Genomic DNA, 16,209 nt, shown 5'->3' on the forward strand with positions numbered 1-16,209 from the left:
CAATGAAAATTGAAATGAAAGTTTGAATTCTACATTGAATGCATTTAATGTTTGAAAAATTAAAGGGTTAATAAAAAGTGTGCAAACACACAAAGCAGCTATATAAGTTTCAATTTTGAGTTCATCACTATAAATGTGTGTTAAATTTAAATTCAATGACCAATATTTATTGCATACGTTAAGTATAAATCTGAGCATTAATCAATATTGCTAAGTATAATTTATAATATATTATTAGTAATATAGTAGTAAGTTGAACTAATTTTTCACGAAAACATGGCAGTTTAAGATGTTACACGCTGTTACAGTGTGTATATAGTATAATAATATACTTTAAAAGTCAATTACCTAACCATAAATGATAAATATATATATTTTTTAAATACATCAAAACTGAAATCATTATAGTGTGTAAAGTGTGTTTAAATATCTAATTTCAGCTAAATTTTAACTTATATGTCTTTAAAAAAAAGTATTTATATCATTTCATGCCTCAGCTATAGAAATTAAAATTTTAACTATAAAATAATTTGCAAATGTTCGTGAATTTTGTCATAATTTTAACTTCAAATGATTATTAAAAATATCGTTCCTATATATCTTATATATTTTTAATTTTTAAATGCCTATAATACTTATAAAGAACTAAAAGAACCTATTATATTACATTTTCAAGCTATGGACCAAGCAAAAACTTCTATTCATAAATAAATATAAAATAAGCTCAAATAGAGTAAATATTTTGAAAATTATCATTATCATGCAAAGAACGATAATATAAACATTTTGTGAATATTTCAATTACATTGATCGCTCCACTATGAAGAATCTAAAACTTTCTTTTTTAAATAGGTAGGTAGGTATTAAACTACGAATTCGCCCGGCGGCCACCCAGATTTCTTTAAACAATGAGTGGTCCGCTGCCTAAAAAATATAAAGGAAGTTAAGAGACCTAGCCAGCCACCTAGCCACCTAGGTATCTAATTACCTTGGAATATCCGAATATAATTAATATAATACATTGCGGCATTACTCCCGAGTCCCTATACTAAACTTTATATACATTTGAAATTTTACTAGATAAATGTTGTACATTCATTATTTTGCAATTAACCGGTTCGTTTATCGGTATAAGTGTTCGTTCATCACTTCCCCCCCAACTATAACAAAATAATTCTTACAAATTTATTTTATGTTTATCTAGGTAAGTGTACATAATGCCAAATTCTTCGAGCATTATTGTAATTAACTTATTCAGGAACTATTCACCATTTATTACATATTATACACATCTTCGCTTGCATAATAAACCCATATATATATAGCTTAACTAAATGTGTGTATATTAAAATTAAACCTAAGTAGACGATATTTATCTACATTTTGCAACTGCTATATAGTTATACTATTTATACCATTGAATATAAATGTATTAAAAAAATGATAATTATTTAGGTAGCGTAGGTAGTAGGTATCTATATAATATGTAGGGTGATTCATCAAGTATCTTTATCCCCTTTTTTCTTTAATAATGCAGTAGTTATTCAAAATCTGATAGATGGAATTTTTAAATAAACCTACCTATAATGTACTTGTATAATCCATATACTTGGACAATATTTTTAAATTCTTGAGTTTATTTTTTGTTTAAGGAAATAAGGAATATCCAGCGGAAATACAAATTCTGCTTTTCAAACGAAATCCATTTACATAATAAATTGTTTAGCGAATAGCGGATAATTTTACTGAAAATTTGACGTATCAAAACCTTGAAAATGTTCATAAAGAGCTCAAAAGGAGTCAACATTGTTATAAAATTCTGATACAAACATTTGGGACAATTTTCAAGTATTGGTTATTCGTATTTGACTTAAAATAAATTAAAAATCGAACATTTTGATCCCGAAAATAAGAAACACTTATTATTATAAAAGCAATAAAGATACATTTATTGCTCCGCTCAGAATCTAAATGGGAGTGTTATGCTTGATGAATTATCTACACGCATTATTATATAACAATATAACTCTCAAGGGCGCAACCAGGGCGAAGGTTTCTGGGTTTAGACCCCCTCCCCTCCCCGAATTTTTTTATTGAAATGAGATTGAATAAGTTTAAATGTCAATTATATTTAAAACTTGTATAATATAACATTTATACTCTAAACCTCCCCCCCCAAAAAAAAATTTATTTCTGGCTATGGTTCTGATAACTATGAACAATGACAAAAAAATCTAACAAACTAAGTAACCAAGTAGCCAAAGTAGGTATCTATAGTATATTTTAGTCTTACTAGTATTGTATTTATAGACTTTAAACTTATAAACTTATATTACTTAGATTAGTTAAAAGTTATAATTTTAAAAGTACCTATAAAGGTTATAGCTTACCTATTTAAGTGTTTATTTTAAAAATAGTTTGACATTTGTTATTTGATAATTGATTGCATATACTTATAGTAGTATAGAGTACATTAATACTTTTAAATGCTAATTGTACAATTTACACCAATGATAACAAATTTGTATAACAATACTAAATAGGTAATACTGTAATAAACAACAGTGAAGATATATTTAATTTATTATTTTAACTAAACTACTCAAGAGGGGAATTGAAAATAAAAAACGGAACTTTGTAGTTGTATCTACTCTATTATTCTTACTTCTCTCTACCTATTTAACAATCTTAACAAGAATTTTTGAGTTTATAAGTTTATTTATGGTTTGCTTGTAAGGCAGTTCTTATGTTGCTGTTATTTATTTAGATAATTTAAAATCATCTTGAAAATAAAATATGATGTGGTTTTTAACATTATGTTTGGTAAGAGTACCTATATTTGTATTACTTGGGGTTTATTATGCTTATTTTAAATACTTAAAGTTTAAAACTAAATTGAATTATTATTCAATATGATGTCTCATTATTGTTTTTAAATTATATTATAAACTCAATAATTTCATAGATAATATTCAGTGTGTCTGCATGCAAGTTCAAAGTTGAACAAGCTATGAAAAACCAATTTATCGTACCAGATGTCATTCCTGTAGCTCCAAAGGAAATGTTACAAGTAAAAATAAGACATAACAAGTATCTAACATTCTAAAACTGTATAAAATATCATAGGTATATTATCCGAGTGGTTTGAAAGCGGAACTTGGTAATGAACTAACACCCACTCAGGTAAAAGATCAGCCATCAGTTAAATGGAATGCTGAACCTTATTCATTCTATACATTATGTTTGACTGGTAATTATATTACTAAGTTAATAAGCTATACTGCTTATACTTTTAAAAAAAAGTTAATAATATTTTTGTTATTTATTCAGACCCAGATGCTGGTCCTAAATTAAAAGAATTTAATCATTGGTTGATAGGAAACATACCAGGTATAGATGTGAGTATGGGAGAAACACTGACTGCATATGTTGGTTCTGCAACTCCGCCAAAAACAGGTACATACCTAGTAAATATTTTGTATAATATAATTATATAAATATTTAAATTTAAAGGTGTACAAAATACATTTTAATATTTATAGGCCTTCATCGATACACATTTTTAGTATACAAGCAACCATCAAAATTGTTATTTAACGAGCCGCATATAAGTAATAGGTAACATATACATATACTATACTATACTACAATAGACAGTTGTATATCATTTATACTTACAAATGTTTATATTAATGTGAATATTTTTAGAACTGCCGAAAATCGTTTTAAGTTTTCAATTCATAAGTTTTCAAAGAAGTACAAATTAGGAACACCTGTTGCTGGGAATTTCTACCTCGCACAATATGATGATTCTGTTCCAATTATACTTCATCAACTCGGACTACAGTAATTGGTCATTAACATTGAAATTGGAATTTTAATTTACTTAAGTGTCTTAGTATGTCACTAACATTAAATGTAATTTTTTTTTTTCATTATTTAAGTTGTTTTAAAATAATAAATACAATATGATTTTATTTTTAGATGTGTGTTAACACTGTTAACTAATAAAAAATACCATTTATCATAAGCTATAATAGTGTACACATCAACTGTGTAAAATGTTAATTTGTATTATTCAGTATGAGGTTAGTCGTTAATATAAATATAAATGTTCATAAATGTAAATATTAATATATAATTACCATGATTAAATACTTAGGTTAGTGTTTATAAGGTTTAAGTATATTTAGGTAACTTTAGGTTTAGGTATATTATAAATATATACCTATTGCTATATTATTGGCCAAGCTAATTTATTGAGGAATGTGAATTTATTATACAGTTGGAAAACTTCAATAATATAATATTTTTCAACTTTTATTTTTTAAACATGATTAGTATAATAAATGAGTTATGATTTTGAGATTTGGTCTTTAAGATGCCCTTCTGCTATTGGTAACACAGTTGGATAAAACTGCATACTACGGGGGCTATCAGTGTCAATTGGACTTGGAGTATTTGTATAAGAATTAATACCTGAAATAATAATATGAAAACAATATTTTACATTTATACAAGATAATAGTCATGATTATGACACATACTGTTACAACCAGATGGTGATATTTCTTGATATGGCGAGTATGAATGTAATGAAGACCCATACAATGTACTAGGAGACTGTCCGTAAGAAGTATCAGAACCCAATGGATATTCTAAATCTTCATAAGATATTCTGGCAGGAGTGTACCCTGACCCTGGGTCCCAAGCATGGGTGGGTGTTTTAGAACCATCATGAGATGGAGTTGTACTCCCAAAGTGTGGAGTACGGTTACCAAGTTCATAGTTGGGTGTCATTGAACCTATCACAGGAGTTTTACCTCCTTCACGATATCCAGGAGTTGTTAAAGCATTAACTGGTGTTCTTGAGTATGATGATGTTAGTCTTCTATCCTTGGATTGTTGTACAATAATTGTTATGTTTCTTCGATCCACTGATATTGTTTGACAAGAAGAATGAAGTTCAACTCTAGCTGTACACTCTGTTGCATCTTTTACAATACCAACAGCCCCTTTGTAAGGGCCAACAGTAATTCTAATTGTTTGACCAATTAATCTTATATCTCTTCGAATACTACCAAATCTACCTCCAGTTCCCACAAAAGTGTCTTCTCCTATTCCTACACTTGCTTTAGCACCAAATTGACCAAAGTTACTACGCCATGGTGACACAGCTTGTGGAGATGAAAATCCATTTTGTATTGTAGTCTTAGCTTGCTAAATTATTCAAAACCAATGATATAAATCAAAAATGAATATACTGATAAACACTAATATATTACTTTATTTTTTATATTTCCAGCAAGGGCAATGTGTCTTAGACGGCAAACAAAAATTCCGCCATTATCTGTCATTAAACGGGAATACAAAAAGGCAAAGTGCCGATATAAATGTTTAATTTCACCATGTAATCCCTGGGTTATAAAAATATATTAGCTGAATACTATAATACTAACTATAATAACAGATTTAGAATAAACATTCTATGATCAATATTCATTAAAATTACCGTGTGTGGACCATCAATAACTTTCACAATTTCATTTCTTTGTATTGAATTTCCCAAACCATCAACTCCAATTGTATTTCTATGTTCTTTCTTTTTATTTAAAGATTGTGGTTTAGCTTCAACCAATTTTCCTGTCATATTTAAAATATGCATTTTTTCACGCTCAATTCTCACTATCACTCCAACATTTTGTGGGCTATCAATTAAAACATTAATATAAATTTATCAAATCAGAATTAATTATTTCAATACTCACTCTAATTGTACAAGATCCCCCCATTGGAATTGTCCAAGCGAATCTACTCCAGAAGCCGTGTCTGTACACAATTGTAAATCACGAGGTAAAACTTCAAGTTCGTGCATAGTAACATCCGAAAATAACACAATTCGATTTTGTTCTACACGAACAATGAGTCCTGTATCACCCTCAAAACGTCCTCCTACCACTCTTACATGGTCACCTTGTTTAAAAAATTTGCGCAATTCGTTTGCCATAAATTCTAGTGGCATCTATAACAATAAATAATAACTAAAATTTGCTTTATAGAACTTTAAAAATCTGAATAACAACACATGGGAACGCTTAAAATAAAACGGTTTTAATACTAAAAATATGATTATTCAAAACAATTTTTCTTTTTATCCAATTTATATCAAATTGTATGACATATGCAATTAAATTTAATTGCAAATTTTAATAAAAAATTAATTATAATTAATACAATTTAATTGTATAACATATTTTGGATTTACTGTTTTTCTAAAAATGTGCCGAATAAAATATATTATAAATAAATATGTATATTTTTAGCGAATAAATTCAATAATAAAAAATAAAGTATGTAACAAGTATATCTAATATTTATTAATATATAATTATTTATTCAGTTTGTACTACTTGTGTTTTAATTTGATTATTTTTACCTAGTGGTTATTTGGTTTTTTTAATTATTTAAATTTATACTTAAATATTTCAAGTTTTACATAAGTACAACCATATAACATTTATTATTATTTGGTATAAAACCTTAAATCTATAGAATGATTTTTCAAAATAGACAATGAAATAGATATCAAGTTTAGGATTTTATTGTAGGGTATTTTTGTTACTAGACAATTTATTTTTTCAAAATCTTGATTAGATAATATTTCTTTTAACTAGATTTATGCCGATACTATTTTTTTAAATACGTTTTTAAACCTAGCAATGTGCTTAATAAAAAAATGATAAAAAAAATTGTATTGCAAATCAAATAGATAAATAATAATATAGTTACTAATAACTTGAGCGTGGATTTGTATGCATTTGCATATTTATTCTAGTTGATCATATGATATTTTAAGTGAGCACAAAATTTGTTTTATGACAACAATTTTAAAAATGAAACTTTTTCAGTGCATATTTTGACATTTTTCTATTTTAAGAGCTTATTTTACAATTTTAATTTGCATAGTCCATCTTTTACTTTTTAGTGCATATTTCAATATTTTTTTTGCTTTTTAGACATCTTTGAAATATTTACTATTTTCTATTATAATATAAGAAAAAAGTATTATATTTTGTAGTTTTGATTAATATTAAAATAAATTAACAGGTATAAACAGTTTTCCCAAATATGATCTTAGATTAATAATCAGGGAAATAAAATACTTATACCAAGATGACGAGTGACGAAAAAATGAAGAAAAGTAAATAAGTATATTAGGATACTGTAATTATTTTTAAATATATTGTATTAATTAAATGTTCAAAAAATATTTTTTTGTTGCATATATGCCAATATATTACCTAATGCATATAAATCTGCACTCTACTAATATCTGTTAAAAATGTTACTCACATTAAGATTATCATGTATTGGCATAATCAAAACTGTATCACCGTCAATAGATAATACTTTTCCTTGTAAATTTATCAACTCTCCAGCACATACTTCTACATTATCTCCAGAACATAAGGTTTGACTGTTTATTAAATTATCTTTATTCGACAATGTTAATTCTATGTTTACACCTTCAGGAACGTCTTCAAATATTTCAAGTTCTATTAGTGTAGGTTTCACTCCTTCGGTTATTATTGCATTTAAATAAAAGTTTTTGTATAAAAATCCTTTATGGCTGTATCGATTTCCTTCAAATATTAAAAAGTCACCATCACTGGTAACTTCACCACCGATAGATCTAATAACTTCTGGATCAAATAGTTTAGCTGCAGGACGCCGTTTTTTCTTTCTTTTTAAAGCTTCTGGATCCTAGAAATAAACATTAAATAATAAAAATTAAAAAAATTATAAAAGTAATTACCATTGATACTCTGAGAGCCCCACGTGGTCTAGTACAATCAATCCTTGGTAATAGTTTCAAATGTACTTGATTTTGTGCCAAGTCCACATAATCTATTTGAGCAATATCATCTTTGTACAAACCTGCGGAAATAAAGTTTTGTGTACTTTTATTCTTTAAAATAAAATTTATTATTAAAAAAATTAACCTTTTTTTAATCTAACCCATTGTTTAGCTTTTAAGCCTGTTTGTACTTTGACAACTTTTAAGACATCAGCCATTTCTTTTATAGGAACCATTGGTTGTTTCCAAAATCCTATTTTAAGACTGCTAATGTTTTCAATGGCTGATTTCACATGGGTTTGTTTGTATGATTCAATGTATATGTATCCTTTAACACTTTCAGGAGAAACTATAGATTTGATTTTTAATGGATCATCTGTAAATTGGTACGCCAAAAACTTTCGCATTAACAGTAATGCAGTATTTTTTTCATCACCAATACGACATTTAACCATCCATAAATTTGGATCCCTTTAATCAGAAGTTAACATTTAATACATTTATAATAGACATATAATATAAATATTACTTGACACCAGGTAAAAGAGTTTGTTGTATAATTTCATCTGACAGTTCATCTCCAGCATCTCCAAATTGTTTTATTGTAGCTGAAGAATCTGCATATTTATTACGCAAGTATTCTTCAATTTCGTCTTCATTTTGAGTACTAAAAAAAATTTATTATGATGATTATTTATTTAAAATGAGCAAAATAGACCTTGAATGAACCTGTATTGGACCTAATCTTAACCAAAAATATACACAATTATATACTAAATCTTACTCCCAAAGATTAGTTCCACGTCTGCGTCCTTCAATTTCTCTTGCAGTTGGTCCTAATTCATCAACCTCATTAGGAACGATACCATATTCGCAAGCTCCATCTTCCCATTCATCATCTTCTTCTATTTCATCATCTACATCAGCTTCATCAATGATGAAACCACCAAAACGTTCATTTTTCTTTTTTTTCTTGGATGGACGGTCGTCTTCTTCATCATATTCCTTAAAAAGTTAAAAACATAAGAGTAATAATCTTACTACACAATTGCTTACATCAGAATTAAGAACTTACATCTTCAGAATTTATATTCTCGCCTTCTGGTTCTTGTTCATCAACAACTTCTTCCCTGTAACATTAATCAACATTTACATTTATATTGACCGTGCTTTTCACAAAACTTTAGTAATTACTCATTATTTTCTTCAGCTTCAGATCCACTTGGAGAATGACTTCTACTTGCACTACGACTCAATATCCGTTCACGATATCGTGAATTTTCCTAAAAACAAACGGCAAAAGTAGTAATATTGTATTTATTATGTAATAATATATTTTATGAGATATTCATTAGTAACTACCTCCAGATCACTATCCGGATCGCTTTCCGACATTTCTGAAGTAGGCGATCGTGTTTAAAAGTAATACGACTATAAAATATAATACACCAATAGTTAGTACAACACAATATGACGATTAATCTGAAACCGTTAAACAAATAATGTTAATGTACTATGTAATACTTTTCTAGATGGTCGTCTGTGAGGTTAAGCCTATCGAGTATCGAAATAGAAGTCACGTGACCAATACCACGGGTACCTGTTTAATTTGGTCATTTTCACGAGGATGTTGGGTAATGGGTAGCGATTATTCCGATATTGTCGATTTTCATTACTTGGGCTCGGTGTAAATGTGGTACTGTGGTGTGGAGCGTCACGAATATCAATAATATCATTCATGATTTTTCAGAATGTCAACAACTTTGTCCGAACACTTTAAACAACATTAATAGTTTAGTTTAAAGTTTAAAATGTTTATATTTTAAAGTCGAAATAGGTAGTTCAGTACAATCAATGTGATGCGACGGGACTTTTAGATCGCCAGATATTATCATGTATCGTCAAACGGGTACACACTGGGAATACAGAAGTCTATTTTAGTGTCAAGAGAAAAAAGATTAGAAAACGACATTCGATTATTCCGTTTATGAATTATCTATCTATAATTATCCGTCAATACTCAATCGTGCTATCGTATATCGACCACGAACGACGGACTAAGATATAAATATTATAAATCGACTATCGACGTCTAATGTCTATCGGCCATTGTAGTGTTCAGTGAATCGTCTTATAATGTTCAAAAAGTATTAAGTATCAAATATTTGCAATCAATCTAATCTATCCGTCGATCTGACAAAAACTTTTAAGAAAAATGTCTTATATTCTATATATTCATATCATATTTCCATTACTTGAAGATCAATTATTTATTTATGATTTATACAAATGACGAAACAATATCTTGATTGATTTTTCAAGTGTCAACAAAAAATATGAAGTACGTTATCAATATATCCATGATAAATTGTTATGAAATATAAATGTAATGAGTAATACAAATTATCAAATTATTAATTAATAATTAATATAATTTAAAATCAATTTTGAATGTTGCCTACTTGCCTACCTTGGTTTTTGATTATCGACTATTGTCATTATTATAATACATTTTAACCAATGTATGAATTAAATTCATAAACCAGTGAAAATTGAAGCTTATATTAGATCATTTGTATTATAATAGAATAATATTAATGAATCCTAGTAAACAATCAATTTTAATTTTTTGGAAAAAAATTACCAACATGCAAAATAAATATTAAAGATCGACTATTTAGACAAAAGAACTTAAAATAATATAATATTATGTTCCATATTAAAATTGTATAAATTGTTTAATTTGTTTATTGTTAAACAATTTATAAGCCTTAATAGTTTTTAACCTGTTCAGATTTATTCAATTTTAGTTGGTGCTCATGCATATCCTTAAAATTTAAGGGCCCTATATTTAACATATAATCTTTATATAATAGGTACCTACTTAACTAACATATGTATAAAATACTTTTTTTGAAAATATTCTTATTATTTTTTTTTTTTTAAATTAACTTTATTGATTTTGAAATATCCAGGCAATAGTGACTTTTTTATAGTTCATCATTTTGTAATATCTAGGTAATTGGTAAAAAATGACGCGGATTAAATAAATTATATCTAAAAATATTTTATTATTCTTGAGATGTATTAAACTCAATATATTTTGTTTATTTTTTATTGGAACGTTTTACTAAATTATAATTTTGGTTTGTTTCAGAGAGTTAATTCTATAATACAGTATTCTACACAACTTCCCTCCAACATATTTACCATCTAAGAAAATGGCTGCTGGGTTACCACATGATTTAGATGGTTTTATACCTCTATTATTGACTTCTGATATTCGAATGAAGGTAACTGTAGGTTGTAAATTATTTACTTATTTAGAAGAACCTAGTAATTCAATTGAATGCTCAGATATTGGAATGTTAATTGATGGTATTGTTCAATGGTTATTAAATAGCAATCCTAAAGTTGCTCAGTACGGGATTGAAATAATCACACAATTGATCAACAGAATGAAAATAGATTTTAGACCTTATATTTCTACCATACTACCCATAGCTATTGATCGAATTGGTGATAGTAAGGAACCAATTAAAGTTAAAACACTTTTTCTTATAATGAAATTAATGGAATGTAATACCATAAGCCCCCAGGCATTATTTGACCAAATATCAGTAAATGCTTTTAACCACAAAAATAGTAGCGTTAAAGAAGGATCTATGAAATTATTATTGTTGACTATTGAAGAATTTGGTGCAAATTGTATTGCAGTATCAAAAATTTTACCTATTATTATAAAACTTTTAAGTGATCCTAATGTTCAAGTGAGACAAAAAGCATTTGAAACACTTGTAGATTTGTATAAGCATATCGGGGAAAAGCTACGTATTTATATTCAAAAACATTATTCAATTCCTCAAAACAAAATGACAGACCTGATGAATAAATTTGATGAAGTTAAAATAACTGTAAATTTATTACCAACTACTTCTGATGGGCTTAATTTAACTAACGACGATGAGCCAGATCATGCTTGCACATTTGCACCTAAATATGTCATTGGTAGTATTAAAAGACCGACTTCATTTTTACCTTTAAAATCAAATTCTACTACTCCATTACAACAGGTTGATTTTGTACGAAAATCTACATCGTCATCAGTACTATCTGCTTCACATGCATGTGGAGTTGATGAAGACACTTTTATTCGGTCTTTTGAAGACGTTCCTACATTAACCATTTTTAGTGTACGAGATTTAGATGATACTATGAAACAGATTCATAAGTCTATTCAAGATAGTAATGAACAATGGAATAAACGTGTCGACTCATTAAAGAAAATAAGATCACTTGTATTAAATGGAGCAACAAAATATGATGAGTTTTTCAATAATTTGAGGTATTTAGAACATTCTTTCCAGATATCTATTAAAGATTTGCGATCCCAAGTTATTAGAGAAACATGTGTCACTATAGCATTTTTATCTCAACGTTTGGGTAATAAATTTAACCACTTTTCAGAGTCAGTTTTTAGCAATTTAATAGATCTTATACAAAATTCAGCAAAAGTAACTGCTTCATCTGGATTAGTTGCTATACGATTTATTCTAGAATATTCCCATGCCCCTCGTATTATACTTATTCTTGCAAAAAGTTTAGGATCAAAGTCAAAAGATATTCGCCGTGCATGTTGTGAATTTTTTGATCAAATTCTGCGTAAATGGCCATCTCAAGTAGTAGAAAGACACATAAATATACTACAGGATTGCATTAAAAAAGGTATTGCTGATGCTGATTCAAGTGCTCGAATGTTATCTCGAAAAGCTTATTGGGGATTTTGTGAACATTTTCCTGAGCATGGGGAAATATTATTTAATAAGTTAGAGCCAGCATATCGTAAAATATTGCTGACAAATTCTGGATCCAACTCATGTTTATCAAAATCTGTAATAGCTGAAAGTTCAAAATTGACTTCTCATCGTACCTCTTCTTCACATAGTAATATATCAATAAGATCAAGAAGTGCCATAGACTTGCAAGCTGCTAAGAGGTCAAAAGCTCATACTCAGAATGCAACACTAATTAGACAAAAATTCAATCCCGTGGTGTCTAATCAATCTGTTTCCAAGAAGATTAATGAATATATACACCAAATGGACAGAAAGGAAAAATCAAGAGTTAGAGTATCACTATCTCAATCAGCTAGTTGTTCTGGATCACCGTCCTCAAAATTAAATTTTGTCCAAACAAAATCATATAGAGCTACTTCTGGTATACCCAGATCTCGAGATACTAGTAGAGAAGTTAGTCCTAATAGGTTTAATATCCATGAATCACACATGAATAGTAAAGAACCACCTAGTTCAATTAAACCTAAATCAATAATGGCACAAAAGATATTAATACAGAGCCAAGAAACTGAGTCTGCTATTACTGATGCTTGGAGTTACAAAAATTATAAATCTCCAAGAAAAGTATTAGAGGGATTATTTAATGATTATAGTGATGATAGTGAGACATCTAGTGTTTGTTCTGAACGCAGAATTGATTCTCGTAAGCGATTTTCAGATTCATTTTACTTAAGTGGATCACAATGTGGTCTACATAAAGAAATTTGGAAAAACTCTAGTTCGAAATGTTTGAATATTGAAGATATAATATCAAGCTGCGAAAGTTCAAACTGGAATAATCGCAAGGAAGGCTTGTTAAGTTTACTAAAATATTTTCAACAAGGAAATATTGTGAGTAAATTATTACTAACAAAAATAACGGAGTTGTTTACTAAAATGTTCATGGATTCTCAAACTAAAGTCATAAGTCTCTTTCTAGATGTACTTAATGAGTTAATAATAACCCATAGTCGATATTTAGAATATTGGCTATATACACTTTTAGTCAAGTTATTCAACAAAGGAGGTTCTGATATACTTAGTTCTGTACACTCAAAAATATTGAAAACTATAGAAATTATAAGGTTATCTTTTTCTTGTGATTTACAGCTAACTGCTGTGTTTAAATTTCTCACAGACCCTACGCAGACACCTAATGTTAAAATTAAAATATTTGCCATGAGTTATATTTCACAATTAGCTGTTAGTGCAGACCCAGGGACAATTTTTCTTTCTGTTGTAAATGATAAAAAAGATTATGCTACTTTAGCATTGATAAAAATGATCGGGTGGACTACGTGTAATAGTAACATAAAACAAGGCCCTGAATTAAGACGTGCATCTCAGGAAGCTATACTAGCTTTGTATAGTTTAAATGCATCTCAAATAAGATTACGGTTATCTCAGTTACCAGAAGAGTATCAAGAGGTATTTTCTAGACTCTTGAAAATTAGAGAAAGAAGAAGTAGTTTTGATCAAATAACAACTTTAAATAATCATAACAGTCAGGTACAAACAAATCTTGCTTCACCGCCTTTACAACCTGATACCATTGATATTTTTAATTCGGAAGAAATACATAAGTCATCTAAAAAATCTACTGATAAAGTTCAAAAATATCGCTTAAAATGTCATTATCCTGAGGAATTAAATATTGATTCATATGAATCTAGAATAAATCAATTATATATACATACTGAAACTAATAATCATAATTTAAATAGTTTCAATAATAGCCTTACTACAGTAGAAGAAATCAAAAAAATTTTTGATGATTTAGATAAAGGTACTCTGCAGCTTCATTATAAACAATCAATTTTGATTCATCTAAAAGAATTAATAAAAGATGATTATTCTTGTGAACTTACAAGTCATTTTAAAAAAATTATTAAAGTTATTTTTAATTTATTATTAGACATTGAACCAATTATACGAGAACATACAATGATTTTGGTTGTATATTTGGTTCAAAAATCAGAATTAGTTACCTATTTTCACGATTACACTGAGTTGATTATAATGAAAGTATTAAATATGTGCTGTGATTCATATAAATCTGTTGTTAAAGTTGCAGAAGAATGTTTAATTGCCTTGAGTGTATCTTTACACACAGAAACAGTTGTGAAAATAATAACACCTTTAATATTGGCAAAAGAATTTCCAGTAAATTTGATTTCAATTAGAATGATGACAAAAATAGTTGATAAGTATGGCAGTCCACCTGTAACTGATCAAATAAAAGACATTATGTCTGGTCTATTGCAGAGCTATGATAATCCTGATAGTGCAGTCCGAAAGTCAGCTGTATTCTGTATGGTCTCATTATATAAAGTATTTGGTTCACATGAATTTATACCTCTTATATCAAGTCTGAATGGTGCAAAGCTCAAATTGTTAAATTTATACATTGAACGTGCTCAACAGTCCATCAAGATCAATTAATTTTATTGTTTATACTTGATTATTTTTTTTAACAAGAAAGTAAAATCAATAAAAGTTATTTAATTATATGTGATATTTAAGTCACCTTCATTATTTTTATTCTATTGACGTGATCTATACTTAAAAATATAATAGTAGTAGTCATATTGAACTTTTTTAAACAGCCATATTTTTATATTTTAATGTTGTGCATTTTTTGTTTAATAATGAGTAATAATATCTATTTTACTATAATTGACTTTTTCTGACCAATAAATAATGGGAATAACTTTTAACCAATCATATTTAATATTTATGTTTGATCGTAAAATTTGGTAATTATTAGTTAGTAATGAATTGTTATTAATTTTAATATAACTAATGACTAATTAAGATACTGTTGGAAACATTTTGTTTTTAAATAACAAGAGCCTATTTATGTAATATAATTTAGAATATTTGATTTAAAGTAAAAAAAAAATTATATTTTTTTGTATTAGTTATTTAGTTAATACTTTATGTGTGGATTTTTAGTTTAAACTAAGTATGTTGATGTTATATTATTAAATTATGAATTAGACTAAAAATAAATATAATGAATGTGTAGTAAAACTGGTTGATAATGTTAATGACATTAATTGTACAATAGATTAAATTATTTTTAGCTATTACTAAATATGTGTTTTGTATTATTATTAAGTTATGAATTATACTAGAAATAAACATTAAACATTCAGTTTTGAATGATTCATATTTTGTAATTTTAAGTTGTCTATAAAATGAAATGAATGTACAAAATTAATTTATTGACTAAGAAAATAAACTTTTTACAAAAACAATTATGGGTAATGTTCTAACATTTGTAGTGCAGTGGCACTACTAACCCTAGTCTACATTAACATTGAATACATAAAAATAAAAAAATGAAAATGGAAAAAAAATACATAAAATAGTGTATTTAGTAACATTTTTTATAATAGAAATTATTTAAAATAATTAACCAGTACCCTTTGAAAAAATAAAGTAAATAAGTCTACTCTTACACTATTCGAAAAATTTAGTAAATTAAATAAATTGAATAATTAATCAATGTCA

General features: G+C 27.4%; 3 protein-coding genes across 3 annotated transcripts; 2 read left to right on the plus strand and 1 right to left on the minus strand.

Moving 5' to 3' along the window:
• The first annotated feature begins 2,553 nt into the window (after nucleotides 1–2,553).
• LOC132929988 (protein D3-like) lies at nucleotides 2,554–3,983 on the plus strand. The gene is made up of 6 exons (XM_060995647.1): nucleotides 2,554–2,823; nucleotides 2,966–3,070; nucleotides 3,127–3,250; nucleotides 3,331–3,456; nucleotides 3,543–3,618; nucleotides 3,709–3,983. The coding sequence occupies exons 1-6, from the start codon at nucleotides 2,797–2,799 to the stop codon at nucleotides 3,848–3,850; spliced, it is 600 nt and encodes a 199-aa protein (XP_060851630.1). The 5' UTR covers nucleotides 2,554–2,796; the 3' UTR covers nucleotides 3,851–3,983.
• Nucleotides 3,984–4,304: 321 nt separating this feature from the next.
• LOC132929987 (transcription elongation factor SPT5-like) lies at nucleotides 4,305–9,619 on the minus strand. The gene is made up of 14 exons (XM_060995646.1): nucleotides 9,383–9,619; nucleotides 9,221–9,289; nucleotides 9,053–9,141; nucleotides 8,934–8,988; nucleotides 8,643–8,863; nucleotides 8,388–8,525; nucleotides 8,004–8,329; nucleotides 7,817–7,938; nucleotides 7,354–7,764; nucleotides 5,769–6,022; nucleotides 5,513–5,708; nucleotides 5,286–5,417; nucleotides 4,548–5,220; nucleotides 4,305–4,479 (listed from the first exon to the last, which is right to left on the minus strand). Exons 2-14 carry the CDS (start codon nucleotides 9,251–9,253, stop codon nucleotides 4,355–4,357), a joined length of 2,775 nt encoding a protein of 924 aa, XP_060851629.1. The 5' UTR covers nucleotides 9,254–9,289; nucleotides 9,383–9,619; the 3' UTR covers nucleotides 4,305–4,354.
• Nucleotides 9,620–9,766: 147 nt separating this feature from the next.
• On the plus strand, nucleotides 9,767–15,858 carry LOC132929985 (CLIP-associating protein 1-like). Its single transcript, XM_060995644.1, has 2 exons — nucleotides 9,767–10,199; nucleotides 11,016–15,858. Exon 2 carries the CDS (start codon nucleotides 11,080–11,082, stop codon nucleotides 15,133–15,135), a length of 4,056 nt encoding a protein of 1,351 aa, XP_060851627.1. The 5' UTR covers nucleotides 9,767–10,199; nucleotides 11,016–11,079; the 3' UTR covers nucleotides 15,136–15,858.
• Nucleotides 15,859–16,209: the final 351 nt, after the last annotated feature.

This window comes from Rhopalosiphum padi, chromosome 4 (assembly GCF_020882245.1).
Source record: "Rhopalosiphum padi isolate XX-2018 chromosome 4, ASM2088224v1, whole genome shotgun sequence".
Classification (NCBI taxonomy): Eukaryota; Metazoa; Arthropoda; class Insecta; order Hemiptera; family Aphididae; genus Rhopalosiphum; species Rhopalosiphum padi.

What these genes read in the sequence shown, in the direction of transcription:
- LOC132929988 (XM_060995647.1), top strand. Translation starts at nt 2,797, where the DNA reads ATGATGTGGTTTTTAACATTATGTTTG. An exon ending in CTCCAAAGGAAATGTTACAA is followed by an intron (nt 3,071 to 3,126) that starts GTAAAAATAAGA and finishes AAAATATCATAG; the next exon opens with GTATATTATCCGAGTGGTTT. An exon ending in GAGCCGCATATAAGTAATAG is followed by an intron (nt 3,619 to 3,708) that starts GTAACATATACA and finishes GAATATTTTTAG; the next exon opens with AACTGCCGAAAATCGTTTTA.
- LOC132929985 (XM_060995644.1), top strand. Translation starts at nt 11,080, where the DNA reads ATGGCTGCTGGGTTACCACATGATTTAGATGGTTTTATACCTCTATTA.
- LOC132929987 (XM_060995646.1), bottom strand. Translation starts at nt 9,253, where the DNA reads ATGTCGGAAAGCGATCCGGATAGTGATCTGGAG. An exon ending in GAAGCTGAAGAAAATAATGA is followed by an intron (nt 8,989 to 9,052) that starts GTAATTACTAAA and finishes TTAATGTTACAG; the next exon opens with GGAAGAAGTTGTTGATGAAC. An exon ending in GGGCTCTCAGAGTATCAATG is followed by an intron (nt 7,765 to 7,816) that starts GTAATTACTTTT and finishes GTTTATTTCTAG; the next exon opens with GATCCAGAAGCTTTAAAAAG.